This window comes from Mirounga angustirostris, unplaced genomic scaffold (assembly GCF_029215605.1).
Source record: "Mirounga angustirostris isolate CCGP_5_RB_7025 unplaced genomic scaffold, mMirAng1.0.hap1 SCAF_16, whole genome shotgun sequence".
NCBI classification, from domain to species: Eukaryota; Metazoa; Chordata; class Mammalia; order Carnivora; family Phocidae; genus Mirounga; species Mirounga angustirostris.
Window position 1 is genome coordinate 45500791 of NW_026991724.1, and position 26301 is coordinate 45527091.

A 26301-nucleotide genomic window follows, 5' to 3' on the forward strand; every position below is an offset into this window, starting at 1 on the left:
TAGCCGAATTATGGAAGCAGCCCAAGTGCCCATCAATAAATGAATGGATAAAGATGTGAAATATATATATATATATTTGCCATAAAAAAGAATGAAATCTTGCTGTTTGCAATGATGTGGATTGAGCTAGAGGGTATAATGCTAAGTGAAATAAGTCAGGCAGAGAAAGACAAATACCATATGATTTCACTCATACATGGAATTTAGGAAACAAAACAAATGAACAAAGAAAAAATAGACAAACCAAAAAAAAAAGACTCTTAACTATAGAAAACGAACTGATGGTTACCACTCTGGGGGCTGGGGGGATGAGGGAAATAGGTGAAGGGGATTAAGAGAACACTTATCATGATGAGCACTGAGTAATGTATAGAATTGTTGAATCACTATATTGTACACCTGAAGCTAATATAACACTGTATGTTGACTGTACTGGAATTAAACTTTTTAAAAAAATAATGACAAATTAAGACAAAAAAATGGGAACCTCAATTTTTTCATGCCAAAACATGCATGGAATTTTCAATTAAGTTTGTTAGTTTAGGGGTGCCTGGGTGGCTCAGTCAGTTAAGCATCTGCCTTCAGCTCCGGTCATGATCCCAGGGTCCTGGGATTGAGCCCCACGTCAGCCTCTCTGCTCAGCCGGAAGTCTCGAGACTTCCGGCTGAGCAGAGAGGACTTCTCCCTCTCCCTCTGTCGCTCTCCCTGCTTGTGCACTCTCACTCACTCTCTCTGTCAAATAAATAAAATAAAATCTTTTTAAAAATTTTGTTAATTTAATGAATGGCTAAAGCCTTCCATAATAATCAGTGGCTGTGTTACAAATTACCCCAAATCTTGATGGCTCATCACAACAGCTCTCACAGTTTCTGTGGGTCAGAAATTCAGGAGTGACTTGGCTGAGTACTTCTGGATTGGGTTTTTCATGAGATTTCAGTCATCTGAAGGATCGGGTCCAGGTGGCTCACTCACATTGGCTTCTGGCACAGAGAAAGAGTGTCAGGAGAAAGCCATCCTCATCCACAGTGGACCTGATTTACATGAGGAAATCCTGGTCTGCCTTCAGCTCAGGTCATGATCCCAGGGCCTTGGGATCGAGCTCCGCATCGGGCTCCCTGCTCCTCAGGAAGCCTGCTTCTCCCTCTCCCACTCCCCTGCTTGTGTTCCCTCTCTCTCTGTCAAATAAATAAATAAAATCTTTAAAAACAAAACAACCGACAAAAAAAAACCCCAATTTATACTCAGAGGACCAGTGGTTGTGTTTTAAGAAATATATCCACAAATTCTTTGAAACTGCACCCTTCAAAACTGAAGCCTCTCTCTTGCTGCATTCCAGGCCACCTGAAAATCTGAGTAAGTATGTCTGCTTCTCACAGTTTCTGTGGATCAGGAATTTAGGAGCAGATATGCGAAGGAGTTCTGGCACCAGGTATCTCATGGATTGAAGATCTCAAAGAGATAGATGGGGGTTGGAGGATCTGCTTTCGAAGATGGCTTCATTTTGTGGCTGATAAGTTCATCCCGGCAAGTTATTTCCTCTCCAGGGGGACCTCTCCATGTGCTGCTTGAGTGTCCTTGTGACAGGATAATTGGCTTTTTTCAGAAGTGATCCTATAATCTAGCCTTGGCAATCACTTCTGCCTCATCCTCCTGATTAGCAGTAAGTAGGTCAAGTCCAGCCCACATTCACCAGTCGTCCTTCCATATTAATCTTGTCTGCTCCAAAATTATGTTAACTTTCTTTTATAAGTATTTAACTGGTATATAATTTTTATCATCTTTTTCATTGCCACTCTCTCCTTAAGCTTTAGATGTGACCCTTTTTTTTTTTTAAAGCTTTTATTTATTTATTTGACAGAGAGACAACGAGAGAGAGAATACAAGCAGGGGGAGTGGGAGAGGGAGAAGCAGGCTTCCTGCAGAGCAGGGAGCCCGATGCGGGACTCGATCCCAGGACCGTGGGATCATGACCTGAGCCGAAGGCAGACGCTTAATGACTGAGCCACCCAGGCGCCCCTAGATGTGACCCTTTTAACACCTACACCCAGATTTTTATTTTTATTTATTTTTTTAAAGATTATATTTTTTAAGTAATCTCCACACCCAAAGTGGGGCTTAAACTCACAACCCCAAGATCAAGAGTAGCACGCTCCACCTACTGAGCCAGCGAGGTGCCCCTATTTTAATTTTTTTTAATTAATTTTTTTTTGATGCAGTGTTCCATGATTCACTGTTTGCGTATAACACCCAGTGCTCCATTCAATAGGTGCCCTCTTTAATACCCATCACCAGGCTAACCCATTCCCCAACCCTTAATTTTTTTTAACAGGAGGAAAAAAACCCAAAGTTTTATTTTGTGCAGTGGAGGCTCAATAATGAAATTGAGACCTTAATTTTTAAATTGATGTTTAATGGAATTAATCCATTTAATTTACCAATGATTATTGACAAACATGAATCATTTTTAGTTGCCTAATGTTCTTTCTGTTTTTCTCTTAATTTCTTGTTTTCTTTCACATTTACCTATTCTTTCTTGATCCATTTTTTTTCTTTTATCACTTCAAAAAATTTTTACTCTTGTTTGATTCTGCAGGCTGTTAATATAGAAATATAACAAGCATTTTAACTTAAGAAAGTCCAAATTTAATTAATACTTACAGTTTTCCACACACCTGACATTTGTTAGAATTCTTCAATTTCAGGGACACCTGGGTGGCCCAGGTGGTTAAGCTGGACTCTTGATTTTGGCTCAGGTCATGATCTCAGTGTCCTGAGATGAGCCCCAAGTGGGGCTCCTCACTGGGTGTGGAGCCTACTTAAGATTCTCTCTCCCTTACCCCCTGCCCCTCTTATCCTGTACCCGCGTGTGTATTCTCTCTCTCTAAAAAAAAAAAGCTTCAAATTCAACCTGGCACCTCCACCTACTGCCAGGTGGTGGCTGTCGGTGTAAAAGGCACCCTATCAATGGTTGTAAGGCCCTTTCGGCTCCCCAACCAGATGTCACCCCAACCCGGATCTGGGCAAGCCTGTGCAGGGGAGAGGAAAAGGCAAGGATGATGGCTTCAGGTAAGCAGTAGATGCTGCCATCAGCTTGGTGTTGGACCAGATCAGCTTGTGTCTGGACCTCCTGGAAGAGAACCTCTACCTCCATGTCTGTCTCCAGGAGCTGCCTGAGTCCAACTGGCAGACATGCCTTGAGTTCCAGCCCAGCTCGGGGAGGCCCCTAGGCTCTGCTAGCCCCCAGCCAGGCCCCAACCCTTCCTCTCTGGGCTAGGCTTTGGCCCTGGGCACTCAGCACCTGACTTAGATACCTTTTCAGGGTCAAACCTACAGGTCCTCTGGTAGGTCTGCCTGCCTGGGCCACCCTTCTGGTACTCCCCTTGGCATGCCTGGGCCAGCCCCCACCACATGGCGCCCCCTCCTGGGGCCAGGTGTGAGCCTGCAACCCACCCACCTTGCCTGCCTGTCTAATTCCTGGGCACTCCCCACTCTGCACAGGCCTTGAGTGTCTACATTAAGCAGATCTCAAACACCAGTGAATTAAAAAATAAAAAAAAGTTTCCACTTCAATCCTCCCTTAAAAGTTGCTATTATGTAGTTCCTTGATACTTTTTCCTTTAATTTTTTTTCAGGTTTTTTTTTTTTTAAGATTTTTATTTATTCATTTGAGAGAAAGAAAACATGAGTGGAGGGGAGAGGCAGAGGGAGAAGGAGAAACAGACTCCCCACTGAGCAGGGAGCCTGACTCAGGGCTCCATCCTAGATCTCCACCCTGAGATCATGACCTGAGCTGAAGGCAGACGCTTAACCGACTGAGCCACCCAGGTGCCCCCCTTTTATTTTTAATTGAACAAATTAGACATTATATTAGCAGTTCACACAGTAAATGGTAAGATATATACAGGTTATACAGTAGGAACAGTTTGCACATTTTATAAATATTTTATTTTTTATTTTCTGTTGAATTATTTTCTGCCTTCATCTTTATTTCCTTCTTTCTGCCTTTTTTTTTTTTTTAAATTAATCTCTATACCCAGCATGTGGCTCCAACTCACCACCCTCAGATCGAGTCACACACTCTACCTACCCAGCCAGTCAGGCACCTCTGCTTTATTTTTAGTTTGGCCTTCTTTTATTGAAATCTTTCTTTTTTCCCCTTTGTCCCCCCATTTTCAGAAGCAAGTCAATCTGTGTAGCCCATCCTTAAGAAAGAGTTACACATTCTGGAATTTTTAAGGTCAGTTATAACATTTTTTTAAAAATTGTGATTAAAGGGGTTGCATTGGGCTCCCTGCTCAGTAGGTAATGATATTTTTCTGATATATAAAGAGGAGTCCAATGATGCTAATGAAGAGAATGTGGTAGCCTATGAAAAAATATAAAGAAAATGAAGAGAAAGAGGCTGCTGAGAACGGTTTTAGAAATGGTAGATGTTTAGGATTACTCAGGAGATTCATGAGCAATAAATCTAAGAACTGATTTAACGGAGGAGAGAAGTGATTGAAGGAAACCAGAATATGTCACCTCCAAATAGGCCTCTTTGACATAAAAGTTACTTTGAGCTGAAGGCAATTAAGAAGCTACAAACCCAGAAAGAACCCCTTTTCTGCCTAAGGGCAAAAAAATTATTTTGCAGGAGACTTTTCTCACCCCAGAGAGGGCATCAGAGGAATCTGCAAACAAACCCTACTCCATTTGTTTCCTCTTGTATATTTACCTTCCCACAGTTTGCTGCTCTTGGAAGCCTAAAACTGCTTTCTTTGTCCTGTCATTTCTCTATAAACTTACTGTTCTTTGTTGAAGATGCTATATAATCTGGAATTCTAAGCCACCAATTTGAGTTATTTTTGTTTTAGGTTTCTCGCAGGTGATACCTGCTGCCCACCATGATAAGCTGTTTTTCTTTCTTTCTTTCTTTCTTTTTCTTTCTTTCTTTCTTTTAAAGATTTTATTTATTTATTTGACAGAGAGAGACACAGCGAGAGAGGGAACACAAGCAGGGGGAGTGGGAGAGGGAGAAGCAGGCTCCCCGCAGAGCAGGGAGCCCGATGCGGGACTCGATCCCAGGACCGTGGGATCATGACCTGAGCTGAAGGCAGTCGCTTAACCAACTGAGCCACCCAGGCGCCCGATAAGCTGTTTTTCTGCTGTTAATCTTGTCTTTTATTACGGGGGGTCTCAGCCAGCTGCTCAGAAAGGTAGAAGGAAAATTATTTTTCCTCCCCTACATGATCAAGAAGTTCTTAGGTTGTGGCTTCACTATCTTTTTTGACTACTTTATTGGTATTTGTGAATGATTAATTTTTTTTAAAGCGCTAATACTTTTTTTTTTTAATGTTTTATTTATTTATTCATGAGAGTCAGAGAGAGAGAGAGAGGTAGAGGCAGAGGAAGAAGCAGGCTCCCCGCCTAGCAGGGAGCCTGATGTGGGACTCGATCCCAGGACTCTGGGATCATGACCTGAGCCAAAGGCAGACGCTTAACCATCTGAGCCACCCAGGCGCCCCTGTGAATGATTAATCTTTTAGTCTTCCTTTTTCTTTTAGGGTATTGACCAATATTTTAAGTGAGAGAGACATTAAATTAATACCTGTTTGTCCATTTAATCTGTTATAAATATTTCCCCCAAATTCATAGATGTTGTTTTTATTTTTGCTTTATTTACTTATACTATTCAAATATTTTTGATATTTATACATAACCATTAAGATTTACAAATAACGATTATGTGAAGGTTCTCTCTCTCTGTCTCTTTGATTTCTCCCCTTGCTTATGTTTAGAAAACCTGTAGCCTAAACCAAAATAATAAAAATATTTACAAGATATTTCTTCAGATCGTTTTTTTTTTTTTGCCACTTCTAATTATTCAGTCCATCTTTAATGTTTCTAAGGATGAAGACCGCAATGGCAGGCGAGAATTCTACCACTGAACCACCCATGAACCCATTGAAGAACGCAATGGAATGAAGAATGTAACGTTAGTTAGTCATTTACTTAACACTTCGTTGGACACGCTAGACCTTTTCCTGTAGTATAAAAGTTAACATTTGCATACATTACTGAACAGGTTGTCTTTATTTCAGGGGACACAACAGACTCAGCATCCCACGTTCAGGGGCTCCACCCAAGCAGGCACACCATGGTCTTCGGGGCCACATCGCTGATTCTACAGGGCGGGCCCTCACACACACGCCTGAGGCCTCCGAAGAGAAGAGCTCCGCAGTCCCCTTCTCAGAACTCCCCGGTCCGGGACCAGCCGGACTCGCCTTCACGCGGCAAGGACAGCCGCCGCACGCGCCCTTCGCCTCAGGTCCCGGCCTGCAGCAGGTCGGTGATTTGCGCTTGCGCACGCCCAGGCCGCGCGGCCACTCCCAGAAGTCTCCGGGGCTCGGGAGCGGGGCTGGCCGCTTTACTTCGGGACTTTTACGACCCTGCGCTCCGGGTCCCACGGTGCGCGTGGTGACTGGGACCTCGGGCTCTTTTTGTGTGTCTCCTGTTGGGCGCCGCGCGTGAGTGGCCCCAGTGTGAGGAAGACGTCCTTGTGGGTCGCCGCGGAAAAGGCTGTGCGGACGTAGCGTGGAGCCCGCGTGGACGGCGAGTGGCGGTGAGAGTGGGAGCCGGGGGCGCGGGTGCCGGTCCCCTCAGGCCTGTGGGCGCTCGAGCCGCAGAGGAGGGTGCTTGCGTCCCTGTGAGAAAGACGGGAAGCGTGTGTGTTTGTGGGAGGCGGAGCTGGGGTGCAGAGGTAAGACTAGGAGGGGTGCGTGGTTGCCCTCGTATGACGGAGACGTAAGGTGCGTGTGCTTCGTCTGAGCTTCGGTTGTGGTGGCTCTGTGGTGAGTGGCTCTGGGACCGGTGGCTCTGGGTTCGCTGCCGCTTTCTCCACCTTCCTGTCAGCCACGTATGATTACCACCTGGCGGGAAACCATATACTGAGCCCTCCATGGAGGATTTTGGTAAGAAGGTATAGACCAGCTGTTAGGATGGGAGTTTTAGATCATGAATTACCCCTGAGACAGGCTTCTAGGAACGTGTGGATAGGGAGACTCCAAGAATGGTATTCCTTCCCGGGACTGTCCTTCTTGGGAGTTTTCTGGGATTCATTTACATACTTGAGAATGTCAGCATTCTCTTAGCCCCAAAGGAAGGAACCACATGTGAACAGTCTTTCTTCATTATGGTTAATATGTATGAGGTCACAGCGGATGTAGCCATGGAGGGTAGAACATAAATGCTCAGCACTGTAGTGACTGATTATTCCCCTTCAGGTTTCTGTAGTTAAGAAGAAATGAAAATATGAGGTTGTGACGTGTGTTTACAATTTAAGGGACTGAGCCAGAATTCAAGTGTTCAAGACCAGAATTTCTTAACAAGGGTCCTTTGTATTTATGGGTGTAGATAATTGCTGCATATATTTGGAAACTTTCATTTTCCAAGGGTGTATGTAATTCAAAAAATTTACACCTGGTTTTATCTAGCATCAAAAATTGTTATGCGTTGGTACAGTTTTGCACAAAATTAGTGATCAAGATAATGGGAATGGTTGACAAAGCCCATGACATCAATGAGAGATTATTATGCAGATGATACAATTTCTGTTTATAAAAATTAGTCATTAATGGGAAAGAGACTGTTATCTAATGAAACCATTAATATTTGTGGAGATAGTATTCAAGAAAATTTTAGGGGTGCCTGGGTGGCTCAGTTGGTTAAGTGGCAGCCCAGGTCATGATCTCAGGGTCCTGGGATTGAGTCCCATGTCAGGCTCCCTGCTCAGCAGAGGGTCAGCTTCTTCCTCTCCCTCTGCCCCACCCCCTGCTGTTATGCGTGCGTGCTCTCTCTCTCAAATAAATAAATAAAACCTAGAAAAAAGAAAAATTTAAATTATATATGAAGTTCATTTTTAAAAATAAAATTTTGTAAAACCCTTTTGGGAGGATTGTATCCAAAATGATATTTTAATTGGTTATTCAGAGAAGAATGGAAGGTATGTAGTCATATTTATTGGACAGCTTCTGTGTACTCAAAAAACTTTTCTGCCTATTTTACATACATATTCTCATTAACCTGCAAAGGCCATTTCCCTTCTGTTAATGGAAAAATCTTTATAGTAAAATGTATCTGATTATTTCTGTGTAGTACAACTAAAGGCTATTAAAGAACAGGTAAGTGGTAGTTGTTTCAATCACTGATTTCTCATGGTAGGCCTAGTATGTACAGATTTTTTAAATTTTTATTTTTTTTAAGATTTTATTTATTTGTCAGAGAGAGCACAAGCAGGGGGAGGGGCAGGCAGAGGGAGAAGCAGGCTTCCCACTGAGCAAGGAGCCCGGTGCAGGACTCAATCCCAGGACCCTGGAATCATGACCTGAGCCAAAGGCAGACGCTTAGCCAACTGAGCCATCCAGGCATCCCAGTACAGATTTTTTAAAATGATGAAAATATAGCCTCTGCCATAACAGTGACTTAAAACATTTTAAATACTTTTGAATATCTTTTTGTTGTATTTATTATAATGGAATTAATGCAGACTTATTGCAAAAGAAATTAATGTCCTAAGAAATTTAAGAACAATATCTCACTGCCTAAAAATAATCACTTTTAATGTTTGGTGTATGTGTTTCCAATTTATGTGTGAACATTTCTGTGTGGCTTTGTTTTGGCAAAACATAATTGGTGAAATAAAAGAGTCAGAGTTCTACTCTTAGTTTGAAAAAGAAATCTAACCCATTCATGGGTTTTCTTGTACCTCTGTTCGTTAGGGAGGAGGAAATGCCAGGGATCTCCTTCTTTGAAGAACATTCAATTTTCACCTTTTAGATATTAGGAATGTTGCTCAAAATCTTATTGTGGCACCAAATTACTAAATAATACATCCTTTCATAATTAATAATTTAGGCAGTGGCATGTGCCTGTAGTTCCTGCTACTTGGGAGGCTAAGGCAGGAGGATCACTTGAGCCCAGGAGTTCTGTGCTGTAGTGCACTGTGCCCATCGGGTGTCTGCAGTAAGCTTGGCATTGATACAGGAGACTACTGTGTTGCCTGTGAACTGGTCCAGGTCAGAATCAGAGCAAGTCAAAACTCCTGTGCTGATTATAATTAATAATTTACAGATTTAAGGTTACTTTCTGAGAAAATAGCACTAAATTCTAATTCTAGGTGTCTGCAAAGTACAAATAATATTCCCAAAGATAGTTTTTATAACAGAAAATAAAGAGTGTAATATAAATCCCCCTATTACGCAGAATAAGATTTACTCATTTGTTAAGATTGCATTTTATCACATCCTGATTATAGGTGTAGATATAGATAATATATATATATTTAATATATACCCTTTATCAGTCCTCAGCAGCCATAGAGAGCAAGAAGAACTCCATTCAGCATCATAAATACGCTTGTGTGTGTTTATATAGCTGCTGGGGAGTGAGGAAAGGGACATACTGTCTTTTCCTGTCTGGTAATCTCTCTGTCTCTCTCTCTCTCATTACTAATGATTTTATCAAGAAGAATTATATTTTTTCAAAGATAGGAACTGAAATTTTTAAAAGTAAAGAGAAAGCCCAAGTAGCACAAATTTTCTATGAGAAAAACATAATGCAGCAGAATTAATTTCCATGTATAATAATAGATTAAGGGTCATGTAATGACTTTCACTTTCAGTAGTGATAAATAATTTATATCAGCCATCTTATACTTTTTAGTGTTTATATAGATTGTCTTGTTTATTCTTCAAAACAGTCACATGTGGTAGGTAATACTCTTAACCTTTCTTTGCTGAGTTTGTAATAAACAGAGGCACTGAGGTAATATTAACCCTCACAGCTTAAAACTCATTTTCAATTCCTATAAGTCTGACAATAGAGCCTGTGTTCTTAATGTCAACAGAATATCACCTCCTACATTATGCATATCATTTAAAACCTGTCTTCTTCACTGAGTTAATATTGTTTTCCATCATTTCATATGGATTATTAATGAAGCCACAATACCATATTGCAGACCGTAATATGTTTAACCTGTTGGCTTCTGTGAGAAAGTTATGTTTTTAATTTTTGGTTATCAAAAATTATTGTCCGATGAACATCCTTGTGCACATGCCCTACAGATTTCTAGTTATTTCCTTTAAAAATTTCCCAGAAGTGGAATTTTGTGGTTAAAAAATATCAGACTTTTTTAAGTGCCTACAATATGCTAAACCTAGAAATTTTTGGCTTTGGAGTATTACAATCCTGGATAGCCATAGTTGGCTTCCTGGAAAACGCTTATTATCTAAAATGAGGTAAAATCTGAATAGAAATAATTGTAAGGCAGTGTGTGGTGAAGACCACTGGAGAGATTTAGGTGACCTATTTTGTGAATACAGGAAAGACACACCAGTATATCTACAGCAACAGTCAGGATATAAACAAAATATACCAATTTTATGGAATATCTATGGTAATAAGTGTATTTTGTGCTGTGACTTTTATACTCACAGTTTTCCTTCTAATTTTGTTAGATGTAAAACTAATAGGATATCAATTCAGTTGCTGTCTGGGGGACATGATGGCTTAGCTGACAGGTTTAGAAACCAAATAAACCCTTCTGTCAAGAAGACTTCAAATAAAGCTATATGAGAGCATCATCAGTTCATACAAGACATTATACAGAGACTGCTTCCTATTTCTTCTAGACAGAACTCCATCATACCTGAGAAGAAATGATAGCATGAGTTCAGATAGTGGGATCCAAAGGAAACAGAAGATAAGCTGTTCAGTAAAATAGACTAACTTTAGATAACAAAGGACTTTCTTGAATTCTCCTTTTTGGATATCTTCCTGTTAATAAATAAAGAAAAAACATATATTTCAAGTTAATCTATGGTCATTATAGTAATTATGAAGTACGCTTTAAAAAAAAAATCAAGAAAGGGGTGCCTTGGTGGCTCAGTCAATTAAGCATCTGACTCTTGATTTCAGCTCAGGTTATAATCTTAGGGTCCTGAGATGAAGCCCCGAGTCGGGCTCTGTGCTCAGCAGGGAGTCTGCTTGATTTTCTCCCTCTCCCCCTTCCCACTGTGTGCTTGCTCTTTCTTTCTCTCTCAAATAAATAAATCTTAATAAATTCATACATACATACATACATACATAACAAAAGAAAAATCAAGATCAAAATTAAAAAGAAAAACACTGTTGTTGGATGGTCCCATAACCTTCCAGGCTTTTTTATCTATTGATTTCAATTGTCCGTTTCTCTGCCAGTTTTTCTCTACACTGATTGATATATTCTTAGGGTGTTTTTTTTTTTTATTATATTGGTCAATCTAATTATTCTTGACAGTATATCTGGAATATTTCTCATATCCTTAAGTATTTTTCCCAACTTCACATTTGATATCTACTTTGTATTGTGGTACAATGATGGTTTGTCATATATTTAGTAAGATTTGCTAAAGACTTAACATACTGAACACTGATGTTCCATCTCCAGTGTCTTAACCAACTTCACTCAGTTCCAAAGCCACAAAAGAGTTTCTCACTAAAATCATGTAGGCTCTTTTCAGTCTCAGATGATGAGAAGGGAGAGGATCAAAATAAGACTGCACTGCCCATTCTTGGGTCTGCATCTGTCTCACCAAAGTGATGCAGTGGCCAGAGAACTTCTGCTGACATTTGTAGGTCTGATTTTAATGCAGATATGCTTCTGTTCTATGACTTTGTTCATCAGAGACCCCTGGGATTTGGGGAAGGAAATGGCCTTATCTAGAATCCTAATCTCCCCCAAATTATGTGTGATGGATAATAGGTTTGGAACCTGGAGTGGAAGATCCTAACATTAATTTATGTCCTGTTGGGAACACTAAAGCAAAATTGGTCTCAAGGTCTTTCTCTTCTCCCAGCTCTGGCTTTCTGGATCTGTGCTTTTCTGTTAGAGGAATCGTGAGGACTGATCCGCTCTTGCAGGTCTAAAACCATGGCCCATGTAAGTTGGTGTTTCTCTCCTTCTTGAAATATGTGTGGTTTTTTTAGATCATGTGAGTATTTTCATTAATTTTTTTGAAGTTTACTACCAGCAGAAGTCCTGTCCAATAACCTTCTTCCCATCTTTTGTTCCAGTGAAATGTGATACTAGATGACCCAGCATCCTCTCTGTGACCTGTTGTAAACTAACTAGTGTTTATGTTATTACTGTGAAATTATTCAACCTGTCTTAAGTGTGCATTCTTTTATCAAGGGCAGTGATGGAGTAGTGGAGGAGATATGTCCTTTAAAGATTTATGTTACGTGAGGTTGTTCTATAGTGTGGACAGATGGATACAATGGTTGTATTCGACCATCCATGAGAAGACTTTGAAATTTTCCAGACTTGAGATTTACAGGTAGATAGGATAGAAATTTGGTATTGAATGACTTAAGTCTCAGTGTAGAGTAAAATCTCATAATTTGTGTGAATTAGTATATAATTGTGATTTGCAAACTGAGTCATAGACTTTGGGAGGAAATCTCTGAGATAAATATGAAGACTCTTCTGTTGTTGGATGAGACATACTGAATTTAGGTGATATCTGTATAATTCATCATCCTTCTTCAGTATTCTTTAACTCAATGTATTAGTTATCTATTGTTGTATAACAGATTACCCCAACACTTAGCAGCTCAAAGCAGTAAACATTTATCTCACAGTTTCAGTGGTTTGGTAATCTGGGCATGGCTTAGCTTGCTCTCCTGTCTGGATTTCTTACAAGGCTATCAAGGTCTTGGTGAGGCCTGAAGTCATCTTAAGGCCAACATTGGGTGTATCTGCTTCCAAGCTCACTCACCTGGGCTTTGACAGGATCCAGTTGCTCATGGGCTGTTGACTGGAGGCCACTCTTGGTTAAGCAGGTGAGATATCAAAAGAGGGCAGGCAATGTGGAAATCATAGTCTTTCGTAATCTGTCAGAAGTAACATTTCATCGCTTTAGTCATATTCTATTTATTAAAAGCAAATCAGTCAGTTCAGCTCATACACATGTGAAGGAGAGTACACAAAGGCATAAATACCAGAAGATGATCATTGGTAACCTAAGTAGAAGCTACCTACCATACTCAGCATAAGCTAGGTGTTCAATGACAGATGGTAGATGGCAACAAGAAAATTATATGTTATCATAAGTAGTAGGTGAACACAGAATCACAGAATTGGGGAAGACCTCATAAATATGATACATCCTACCTGTATAAATGATTAAATCCAACATATCCATAAATTATGTCATGTGCCAGAAAGTACATGGGTTTGTCAAAACGAGAAAAAATATTTATGGTAAGATTCCACATAATGAAGTATTTAATGCTTGAGGGAATTCTTAATTTTATATAAACCTTATTTTCTAAAATTGAGACTTCCTACTACATTTTGAAAATTATTTGATTAAATTTTCTCTTCTCTAAAAAGCAAAAATTTTCTTCAGCAACCCATGTTTACTGAGAGTTTATGTTACAGATAACAGTCAAACATGGTTGAATTCACTATTTAATAGTCAGTGGTTATTATTTTATCTAGTCTCAAGTAATTCAAATATTTAGGAATATTTTGTCTATTCTGGCAGGCTTCCTCAAAAATATGTACATATTCTGCTTCAGTCCCCTCCTGTGTTACAGATTTTTAGCCTACATACTTGCTATATTGCTTTCTTCATGCAATGCAGTCTTTATCTCCTCTCCTTCCATCTTCAACAAAATATTGCTCTAATTTCTCTAGTAATACATGGGTTTGCCATTTCAGAGATCTATGACATTCAGGGATGTGGCCATAGACTTCTCTCAGCAGGAGTGGGAATATCTTGACTCTCTTCAGAAGAACTTGTACCGGGATGTGATGATGGAGAACTATGATAACTTGGTTTCATTGGGTATGTTTATCAGCGTCTAATGATTTAGGATAATTTAGAGTCTGTTCTTTAAGATATGTATTTTTTTTCCACTGTGATTTTTAGGGCTGCTTTTAGGGAACTAGTTATATTTTTTTGTTATTTTTTCCCAAAGAAATGGTTTGAGCTTTGTCAGTTTGGAAATTGCCCCTCCATTAAATATTGTTGGGAAAGAAGGATTTTTCTTTACCTTTCAGGATTCTTCTAGCTGGTCTAAGAATTAAACTGACATGAGACAGAGTAACAGGAGGAAAAAAAGTTTATGTGTACACAGAGTCCTCAAATGAAGAAATCAGGCAGTTTTTATACTTTTTAAGACAAGGAGACAACAAATCTATGAAGAATTGACAGGACAAAGAAAACTTATGTTCAGAATTTCAATTAGTAAGTAATCTTTTTTTTTTTTTTAAAAGATTTTATTTATTATTTGACAGAGAGAGACATAGTGAGAGAGGGAACACAAGCAGGGTGAGTAGGAGAGGGAGAAGCAGGCTTCCCCGCGGTGCGGGGAGCCCGATGTGGAGCTCAATCCCAGGACTCTGGGATCACGACCTGAGCCGAAGGCAGACGCTTAATGACTGAGCCACCCAGGCACCCCAATTAGTAAGTAATCTTAACTGGAATTTGGGCTGTGGTAGTAAATTAGTAAAAAGTAACAAGGGTAGTTAACACAGCCTTCTCAGCTTTAAGTTCTCTATATTTGTTATAAGGATGTCTCTTTATCTCCTGATACAGGGAGGGTACCTTCCATTAGGAGATTTATTTCCTGCTTTCTGAAGACAAAGTGGAGATCATAGTGTTCTTCTTGCATTTAACTTTTTATTTTTTTAAGTAGGTTCCATGCCCAGTGTGGGACTTGAACTCATGGCCATGAGATTGAGTTTCGTGCTCTACCAACTGAGCTAGCCAGTCGCCCCTGCATTGAACTTTTAATTTAAAATAATCAATAAAGGGGGGGGGGGTGGCTCAGTCTGTTAAGTGTCTGTCTTCGGCTCAGATCATGATCTCAGAGTCCTGGGATTGAGCCCCACGTTGGGCTCCCTGCTCAGCAGAGAGCCTGCTTCTCCCTCTCCTGCTCCCCCTGCTTGTGCGCTCACTCTCTCTCTGTCAAATAAATAAATCTTAAAAAAAATAAAATAAAATAGTCAATATGCTGGAGTGCTGGGTGGCTCAGTCAGTTGAGCACCTGACTCTTGGATTTGGCTCAGGTCATGATCTCAGTGTCATGAGATCGAGCCCCATGTCAGGCTCCGTGCTCAATGGGGAGTCTGCTTGAGTTTCTCTCCCTCTCCTTCTGCCCCTCCCCAACTTGCACGTGCTCACTCTCTCTCTCAAATAAATCTTAAAAAAAAAAAAAAAAGGGCGCCTGGGTGGCTCAGTCATTAAGCGTCTGCCTTTGGCTCAGGTCATGATCCCAGGGTCCTGGGATCGAGTCCCACATTGGGCTCCCTGCTCGGCAGGAAGCCTGCTTCTCGCTCTCCCACTCCCCCTGCTTGTGTTCCTGCTCTCTATCTCTCTCTCTGTCAAATAAATAAATAAAATCTTAAAAAAAAAAAAAAAAAAAAGCCGGAGCGCCTGGGTGGCTCAGTCATTAAGTGTCTGCCTTTGGTTCAGGTCATGATCTCAGGGTCCTGGGATCGAGCCCTGCATCAGACTCCCTGCTCAGCAGGAAGCCTGCTCTCCCTCTCCCACTCCCCCTGCTTGTGTTCCCTCTCTCGCTGTCTCTCTCTCTGTCAAAAAAATAAAATAAAATCTTTAAAAAAAAAAAAAAAAGCCAAAGTAGCACATTTTGGGATGGTCTGCCCTTGGCCCCTACAACATCTTTATCTTCCCTGTCCTTCAGTGATATTCATACCCCCTCTGGTCTTAAGTTGCCTCCCTTCCTTTATGAATAAGGTCTTGTTTAGAATTCTCTAGTGCTTATTATATAACCATTGTTAAAGGATTCACGTTTCCTATTTCTTTATGCTCAGAATGTCTATAGATACTCAATTTTATTATCTACTTGAAGGTTAATCAGCTTGACACAGGGTCCTGAATTGCTCTTATTGCCCTAAAAGAGCCTCTATAGTTTAAATAGCAGTGGATTAGATAAATGGAACTCATTGAAAACTGAGACATACACATTTCATTTCATAAGAAATTCTGTTTTGTGATTGGAAGTTGTAATCTATGAACATTACATTAAAATGGAATGAATATCTTATAGCTAGCTCTTCTTGTGTACTCTTCGTAAAACAACAATATCAGTAAAAATGTTACTGTTCTTAGTAATAGACAATACTCTGAGCACTTTACATATATATATATATATATATATATCAACTTGTTTGATCCTCCTAACAGCCCTGTTCACATTTTTCAAGTGAGAATACTGAAGCACTGGGTTTAAATGACTTTCCCAAGGTCAGACATAGCTGGAAGGTCAAAGACAAGAATTGAACCAAGGCTCCACATTTTGTATTTTAAACTATGGTATTATGCATACTCTCAAGAAAAAGAGGATTTATGAGGGTATTTTAAAAAACAAAAAAACCCTTATTATATTTGATTTCTTGTTCTTTATTTCCTTTACCCTCTCTTCTCAAAAATCTTATTCAATATCATTTTGACCTTTAGTTTATTATTATAATTTTAACCAAGCAACATTTTGTTCTACATCATGTGGCATTTTTTTTTTCTTTGTAAGCAGGACATTCCATTTCTAAGCCAGATGTGATTACATTATTGGAGCAAGGAAAAGATCCCTGGATGGTTGTGAGGGAAGACACAAGAAGATGGTGTACAGGTAAGTATGAGCAAGTCAAGCTATGGGAATATATCTGGGTAGGTAAAAGCTAAGTGGTCAAGGAGGAGACACACACTTGAAATGTTGGTTGGAAAACTCCATTAACATTAGAGAAAATACCTGTGATCTAGAGGGGAAATATATGCTGTACATGAGCTACCCAGTGAATTTCATCTTCACCTCATTAACTACTCCCTTTTGTTACTCTTCTCATATTTCCCTCCCAGTTCGGTAATGGGCACTTTCGTTCTTCCTCATGCACCATTTTATATGTATTTTGGACTCAGCTGCTCTCCAGATCCTCTTGTGCACTTAGATTTGTATATGTGGTTTCACTGTCTAAAAATAAATACATTTCTAAATCTGGCTAATAAAATGGAGTTTATAGTATATTAGGGAAAACATAAAATAAACATATAAACAAATAAGTAGGTAAATAACCTCACATGATGAAATATAAAGGAAACTAAGGACAGGACAAATTTCGGTAAGGTAAGATGGTCAGGAACATTTTCCTGAGGAGGTAGGATGTGCAGGGTAAGGTCCCAGGCCATTTGAGTGTAAGAGGAAGAACATTCCAAGAAGAGCAAACAACAAATGCAAAGGCCTGAAGGGGAACATGAGTGTTGTGTGTTCAGGAGCAGCAGGTAGATCAGAGCAGAGTTATTGAAGAGTGACTAACAAAGCAAAGTCATTATGTTATGGGGGATCAAATGTAAGGTGTCATGATTCATTAAGAGTTGTAATTGTTGGGGTGCCTGGGTGGCTCAGTCGTTAAGCGTCTGCCTTTGGCTCAGGTCATGATCCCAGGGTTCTGGGATCGAGCCCCGCATCGGGCTCCCTGCTCCGCGGGAGGCCCGCTTCTCCCTCTCCCACTCCCCCTGCTTGTGTTCCCTCTCTTACTATCTCTCTCTCTGTCAAATAAATAAATAAAACCTTAAAAAAAAAAAAAAGAGTTGTAATTGTTGGGGCGCCTGGGTGGCTCAGTTGGTTAAGCGACTGCCTTTGGCTCAGGTCATGATCCTGGAGTCCCTGGATCGAGTCCCGCATCGGGCTCTCTGCTCAGCAGGGAGTCTGCTTCTCCCTCTGACCCTCCCCCCTCTCATGTGCTCTCTCTCATTCTCTCTCTCTCAAATAAATAAATAAAATCTTAAAAAAAAAAAAGTTGTAATTGTTTTCCAAGATTATTTGTAGAGCTATGATTTGGTTAAATTTTTTATATCCTTTATTTTCAAAAATTAAACTTTTTTATTAATTATGAGACTTATACAGAAATCTAGATAAAATAACTATTAAGTGATTAGTTATTCACTTCCTCTCATATACTTTTTATATATTTCTTAATTTTTATTTAAAAAAATTTTATCCTAATATTAATCTATTGGGAGTTTTTTTCTTTATAGGTTAGTATTCTGAGATCATTTTTTCTTTATCTCTATTCCTGAACTCTATCACTTCATTTGTCAGTTTTTCTAACTCTGATTTATGTTGTTTTTTCATTTCACATAGCATTTTCTTAAAATCAGAACACTTAATATTGTTAAGATGGCAGTACTACCCCAAATCCCATCAGCTTATTTGTAGAAATTCACATTCTGATCATAAAATTCATATGGGTATGCAAGGGATTTGGAATAGTAAAAAAAAATATTGAAAAAGAAAAAAGTGGGATTCATATTTTCCAATTTCAAAACTTACTACATACCAAAACTTAAGGGATGCTTTGAAAACACTACTAAGAAGGAGGTTTATAGCTGTAAATGCATATATTAGAAAGAAAATTCTCAAATCAACAACCTAACTTCATTACTTCAAGGAACTAGGTAAAAAAAAAGAATGAACTAACCTAAGAGATAGTAGAAGAAAGAAAATAATAAAGAATAGAGCAGAGATAAACACAGTAGAGAATAGAAAAACAATAGGAAAAAAATCAATGAAACCAAGAGTTGCCTTTAGAAAGATCAACCAAAGTGAGAAAACGTTAGCTAGATTGACTAAGAAAAGGGAGAAAAGACTCAGCTGAAATCAGAAATGAAAGAAGAGACTGTAAACAATTGTATGCCAACAAGCTGGGGAATCCAATGAGATCCTGACTTAATAGAAAATCTAAACAGACACACTAGTACAGAGATTGAATCAGTAATCAAAAATGAATAGACACATGCAGAGATGCTCAACATCACTCATCATCAGGGAAATACAGAACTACACCTGTCAGTTGGCTACAATTAACACAGGAAATAGCAGGTGTTGACGAGGATGTGGAGAAAGGAGAACCCTCTTACACTGTTGGTGGGAATGCAAACTGGTGAAGCCACTGTGGAAAACAGTATGGAGGTTCCTCAAAAAGTTAAAAATAGCACTACCCTGCAATCCAGCAATTGCACTACTAGGTATTTACCCAGGGGATACAAACATACTAATTCGAAGGTATACATGCAACGTGATGTTTATAGCAGCATTATCAGCAGTAGCCAAATTATGGAAAGAGCTCAAATGTCCATCGACTGATGAATGAATAAAGAAGATGTGGGGTGGCACAAACAATGAATCATGGAACACTACATCTAAAACTAATGATGTAATGTATGGGGATTAACATAACAATAAAAAATTTTTTTAAAAAAGATGGGTGTGTGTGTGTGTGTCTACAATGGAATATTACTCAGCCATCAAAAAGAACGAAATCTTGCCATTTGCAACGACATAGATGGAGCTAGAGAGTATTACGCTAAGTGAAATAAGTCAGAGAAAGACATACCATATGATTTCACTCATATGTGAAATTTAAACAAAACAAACGAACATAGAGGAGAAAGGAAAGGAAAACCAAAAAATAGACTCTTAACTATGGAGAACAAACTGATGGTTACTGGAGGGGAGTAGTTGGGGGGGATGGGTTAAATAGGTGATGGGTATTAAGAAGGGCACTTGTGATGAGCACTGGGTGTTGTATATAAGTGTTGAATCACTAAAGTCTACACCTGAAACTAATATTACACTGTATGTTAAATAAGTGGAATTTAAATAAAAACTTGGAAAGAAAAAAAAACTAACAAAAAACCCTGCTAAACAAAGAATTAACACCAATTCCCCTCAAACTTTTCCAAAACATTGAAGAGGAAGGAACACTCGCAGACTTACTCTGAGGCCAGCATTACCCTGATACCAAAGCCCGGCAAATCCAGTACAAGAAGAAAACCACAGGTCAGTGTTCCTGATGCATATTGAGGCAAAAGTTCTCAACAAAAATACTAGCAAACAATTCAGCAGCACATGAAAAGGGTTATATTTATTTCTGGAATGCAAAGATGATGCAATGTATAAAAAGCAATGCAATACACATTAACAGAATGAAGGGGAGGAAAGCCACACGATTATCTCAATGTAGAAAAACCATTTAACAAAATGTAATACTTTTTACGATAAAACACTCAAGAAACCAGGAATAGAAGGAAACTGCCTCACCATAATGAAGGCCATTTTTGTTATTCCACAGCTAACCTCATACTCAGTGGTAAAAGACTGAAAGCACTGGTTTTGCTGCATCCATAAGTTTGGTATGTTCTGTTTTCATTTTTATTTATCAAGATACTTTCTAATTTCCCTGTAATTTCTTTGTTGTCCCATTGGTTATTTAAATGTATGTATTTAATTCCCACATGTTTGTGTATTTTCTAGTTTTCCTTCTTCTGATTTCTAATTTTGTTCCTTTGTGATTGGAAAAGACACTCATTTCAGTCTTAAATCTTATTGATAGTTGACTTGGGTCTATGTGGTCTATCTTGGAGAATGTTCCATGTGTACTTGAGAAGAACATGTATTCTGTTGTATGTTGAATACACATGTATGTCTCTTAGGTCCAGTTTGTTTAGACTGTTTAAATCCTTTGTTTCCTTATTGATCTTCTGTCTGGTTTTTCTTTCCATTATTGAAAGTAGAGTATTGCTATTATATTTTAGCAAGTAATCAAAGCAGTAAAACTTAGACTGTACATTCTGTCCTGCTGTTTGTGGGCAGTAGTTTAATTCTCAGTTTAGTTCTCTAACGTTTTGCTTACAATGCTTTGTGTCCTCCTCATGCACATATGATTCAGGTTTAGGCTAAGCTTTGAACTGGTTTGTATCTGAAACTAGGGAATCTCTTTTTCAGAATGTTCCCCCTCGAGAGTTCCTCCCTTTCTTTCCAATTTGGTAGTGTTCTTTGCCATGATTCTTGCAGTAAGAAATATGTCCAGGCTTTTACAGCCCATTTTTTGCCCCAATTTAACTGGGCCCCTCCCTTGTGGCAAGATTGTGAGTGATAGAGAAAATAGCAAGAAACTCACCCTAGTGTAGTTTACTTTTTTTTTTTTTTTAAGATTTTATTTATTGGGGCGCCTGGGTGGCTCAGTTGGTTAAGCGACTGCTTTCGGCTCAGGTCATGATCCCGGAGTCCCTGGATCGAGTCCCGCATCGGGCTCTCTGCTCGGCGGGGAGCCTGCTTCTCCCTCTGCCCCTCCCCCCTCTCATGTGCTCTCTCTCTCTCATTTTCTGTCAAATAATAAATAAAATCTTAAAAAAAAAAGATTTTATTTATTTATTTGACACAGAGAGAGAGAGCACAAGCAGGCAGGGGGAGAGGGAGAAGCAGGCTTCCTGCGGAGCTGGGAGCCCGACGTGGGGCTCGATCCCAGGACCCCAGGACCATGACCTGAGCCGAAAGCAGCCGCTTAACCGACTGAGCCACCCAGGCGCCCCTAGTGTAGTTTACTTTTTAAAGTTTTCACTCCTCTCCACAGTCCTCTGCTCTGCTCTTTTTTTAACTTAATTTTTTTTTAAGTAGGCTCCACATCCAACGTGGGGCTTGAACTCACAACCCTGAGATTAAGAGTCGCTTGCTCTATCTACTGAGCCAGCAAGTCACCCTTCCAGAGATACCTTCTTTGGTTTAGTCTAATTACTGACCTCAGGTGTTTGGGTTTTTTTATTTTGCCAAGCATTTTTAGTTGATATCAGTCAGTGAGGGAGACGACTATAAGGGACTTAAACCATTATGATAGAACTAGAACTTCTTCAATTAAAGAGTTATTTAATGGTGAAATTATCTTTCATTTATTTTCTCGTATCATTGTGGACTCATTTTTTTATTATATTTATATTTATTACAGTCATTTTTATACTACTATTTTCACAGTGTTGGTCAGTCACACTTCTGTAAGTCTGACATTTTCATTTCTTTCATTCTTTTTGGCATAAGATTTCTAAGCTTACCTTTTTTGCCCTGTTCCAAACTGTTTAACCATGCTGGATCTATATAAATGACATTGATATTTAGAAATGATAATTTAGGAGTTAAAGAATACTCATTATAACTTTTTTTTTTTTTTACAACATTTTCTATTCTATTGCACTTGGTCTGTTTAAGCTTTCTCAGTGATTTTTTTGAGGAATTTTGATGAATTTTTCTAGAAGTATTAGTGATGTATTCAAAGTATTCATAATATCAATAAAATTCATTTTAGTTTTGCATTTCCCCCTTAATCGTTTCTTTTTTTTTAAGATTTTATTTATTTGACAGAGAGAGACAGCGAGAGAGGGAACACAAGCAGGGGGAGTGGGAGAGGGAGAAGCAGGCTTCCCGCTGAGCAGGGAGCCCGATGTGGGGCTCGATCCCAGCACCCTGAGATCATGACCTGAGCCGAAGGCAGGCACTTAACGACTGAGCCACCCAGGCGCCCCTCCCCTTAATCATTTCTTTCTTATTTTTTTATTTTTACCACTCTTTGTTGGTTTGGCTAATGTTGACTTCTTGATTTTTAAAGCACCAGCTCTTTAGTTTACTTGTTAAGACTACACTTTTCAACTCATTACATTGTGCTCTTAATTTGTTTTGTTTTTTTTTCTTTACTTTTTTTTTTTAAGTTTTGGAATTGGCTCCTTTGAACTCATTTATTTCTTCCCTTTTAATGGAAATAATTACTAAAGTCTTTGAATTCTCTGAATGCTCAAACTGAATGCCCCAAATTCAGGTATGTACTTATTTTCTCTGTTGTACCCTTTCAGTTTTTTATTTCCATACTTGCCCAGTATTTATTCTGGAGAGGATATTTCCATTTCCTATCAAATGTATTTTGGTTTTCTGATATTGTTACTAATTCCTATTGTTACTTGTTTTTGGAGAGAAAGTGTTTGTATTATCTCAGAGTTTAGCACATACCATACTCTACTCACAAGGTAGTATTTCTTGCCCCCAAGTGTCTTCCCACTTGTTCAGCACATATAAATTTAATCAAGATACTCCTTCATATTGGTTGTTATTCTGCAGGCTACATCTGTTCATTCTTTTTCACATATTTCCTGAAACTCTTTTTCCAGATTCCTTTACTGTATAGTTCAATTTCACTTTTCCTCAAAGTACCCAAATGCTCAGAATTCCCTGTGATTTTCATTAGGGTGTATACCTAGTCCCTGTCTGAAAATTCATTGACAGACTTATAGGAGTTAATAGAATGGTCAATCTTGGTTAAAAGGGAAAGTGAGAGAGGACCTGAGAAAAGATATGAAGGAATAAAACAGATGGAACATTTGTAGAATGTGTACTTAATAAGAAAAAGCTCAGTGAAGATAAATAAACAAGAACTCTCATTATTTTATTTAAAATGAGATCAAAGAAATGCACACATGGCTATGCATTGGAGGGAATGACCACAATATTTATATTTTAGGGGGAAATTTTAATTGCAGATTAAAAGATTTAATTGCAGATTAAAAGATCCAGTATAAAAAATAGTTTTTAATATATTTATATTTTATATGGAAACTGATACTGGAGAGAATACATTAAATTATAGTAACATGTAATGAGTTATGGAGACACTATCCGTAACTATGGCAAACTGTACAGCTGATTTTAGAGTTCTCTAAAATATTCATCTCTAATGGGTCATGTTTTTTATTTTTTTAATGTTTTTTAATTTTTAAAGAAATGTACTATAAAACAGTCACTTATTTTGTCCAGGAAAACAAAATGTTTTTCTCCTTTCTTTTAGATTTGGAGTCAAGATATGAAATAATCAGCTGTGACAAAGTACACATTTATAAAAAACATTCATCTTTTACTCTACATCAGAAAATTCATACTAGAGAGAAACCCTATGAATGTGACAAATGTGGGAAGGCCTTTAGTCGACATACAGACCTTACAGTACATCAGAGAATTCATACTGGTGAGAAACCCTATGAATGTGAGCAATGTGGAAAATCCTTTAATCGTGCATCCAACCTTCTGCAACATCAGAGAATTCATACTGGTGAAAAACCTTATAAATGTGAGGAATGTGGAACGACATTTAGTCGTAGGATAGACCTTAGAGTTCATCAGAGAATTCATACTGGTGAGAAACCCTATGAATGTGAAGAATGTGGGAAGGCCTTTAGTCGTGCCTCACATCTTACTCAACATGGGAGAGTTCATACTGGTGAGAAATCCTATGTATGTAATGAATGTGGGAAGGCCTTTAGTCAGGGTGGAAGACTTAGAATACATCATAGAATTCATACTGGTGAGAAACCCTATGAATGTAAGGAATGTGGGAAGGCTTTTAGTCAAGCCTCTCATCTTGTGCAACATGACAGAATTCATACAGGTGAAAAACCTTATGAATGCCATGAGTGTGGGATGACCTTTAGCCGTGGTATAGATCTTAGAGTACATCATAGAATTCATACTGGGGAGAAACCCTACAAATGTAAGGAATGTGGGAAGGCCTTTAGTCGTGCCTCAAATCTTGTTCAACATGAGAGAATTCATACTGGGGAGAAGCCCTATGAATGTAAGGAATGTGGAATGACATTTAGTTGTGGTTATCAGCTCATTCCACATCAGAGATTGCATATTGGCATAAAACCCTATGAATGTAATGAATGTGGGAAGGCCTTTAGTCATGCTTCATCACTTATTCAACATGAGAGAATTCATACTGGTGAGAAACCCTATAAATGTAAAGAATGTGGGAAGGCCTTTATCCATGGTGGAAGCCTAAGAATGCATCACAGAATTCATACTGGTGAGAAACCCTATGAATGTAAAGAATGTGGGAAGGCCTTTAGTCGCACCTCAAACCTTGTTAGGCATGAGAGAATTCATACAGGTGAGAAACCATATGAATGTAAGGAATGTTGGAAGGCCTTTAGTCATATTGAAAGCCTTAGAGTGCATCATAGAATTCATACTGGTGAGAAACCCCATGAATGTAAAGAGTGTGGGAAGGCTTTTAGTAGCGGCCATCAACTAATTGTACATCATAGATTTCATACTGGTGAGAAGCCCTATGAATGTAAGGAATGTGGGAAGGCTTTTAGTGTGTATGGACGACTTACTCGACACCAGAGTATTCACAGTGGTGAGAAGCCTTTTGAATGTAACACATGTGAGAAGTCTTTTAGGCTTAGTTCAAGTCTTAAAGTACATCAGAGAATTCATACTGGAGAGAAGGCTTATGAATATAAGGACTGTGGAAAGGCATATATATGCAGTAGAGAATGCATAGTACATCAACTTTATAACACTGAGAAACAGTGTGAATGAAAGGGATGTGGGAATGATTTTAGATATGATTCAGTTCTTATAAGGCATTAAATTTATACTAGTGAGAACTCAAAATGTAAATAATGTTTGGAATTTTTTCATTATGATTCAAATGTTCATATTAAGAAATTTATAATGTATTTTTATATAATATAGAGAAGCCTTTATTAGCATTTCTCTACTTATGGATTGTCAGAATATTAATAATGGAGAAAAATTTAGAGAATGTGGAAATGCCCTTGTTTTTTATGCTTTATTTATAAAAGCTCTCCAGCCCTAGTTATTGTTAAATTTGAGGAAATTCATACCACAGAAAACCCCTGTTGACCTAACGAGTATGCAAGAACCATAGTGATTGCCATTTGATTCTTTACAGCCTGTATGACATCGGGCAAGATATTATATCCCTATGGGAGTCATTTGTAAATGGTGATAATAGTACTTGCATTATAGTGCTGTTTTTGGAATGTAGAAAACTTGGAAAGCCACCTTAAACATAGTCTCTGTTCAGTAAGTATTAGATACTATTTTTTAGATACTATTTTAAATATTATTATTTGTATTATTAGTGAACTATTAAGAGATCAAGTCAATATGAGTGTAATGAACTTAGAAAAGCTTTATTACTTATGTAATTATTTATGCCTTTTTGAATTTTAAGTAATTTTTTTTCTGGGCAAAATCTAGTAGAATATGAAAGTCATGAGGATTTAAAACATGAGTTTTATTGGAGGACTAACATTCGTTTACATACTGTGGATGCTTTCATACTTCTCTGGCAGAGCTTAATAGTTGCAATGGATGCTGTATGGCTCACAAAGCCTAAAATATTTACTGTCTGGTTCTTTTTCTTTTTTAATGTTCAGTTAACCACTGTATAGTACATAATTAGTTTTTGATGTAGTGTTCAGTGATTCATTACTTAAGTATACCACCAAGTGCTCATAAGAGCACATGCCCTCCTCAATACCCATCACCCTATTACCCCCTCCCCCCACTCTCCTCCCCTCTGAATCCCTCAGATTGTTTCCCGGGGTCCATGGTCTCTCATGG

At 38.6% G+C, this 26301-nt stretch overlaps 1 protein-coding gene across 1 annotated transcript in view; it reads left to right on the forward strand.

Annotated features, from left to right (window-relative positions):
* The window catches only part of LOC123855587 (zinc finger protein 573), a 67348-nt gene extending 41963 nt beyond the window's left edge, over window positions 1–25385 (forward strand). The window contains exon 7 of the mRNA XM_054511566.2: window positions 23786–25385. Coding sequence (XP_054367541.2) covers window positions 23786–25248 — 1463 coding nt within the window. The 3' untranslated portion in view covers window positions 25249–25385. The remainder of the gene's footprint in view (window positions 1–23785) is intronic.
* Window positions 25386–26301: the final 916 nt, after the last annotated feature.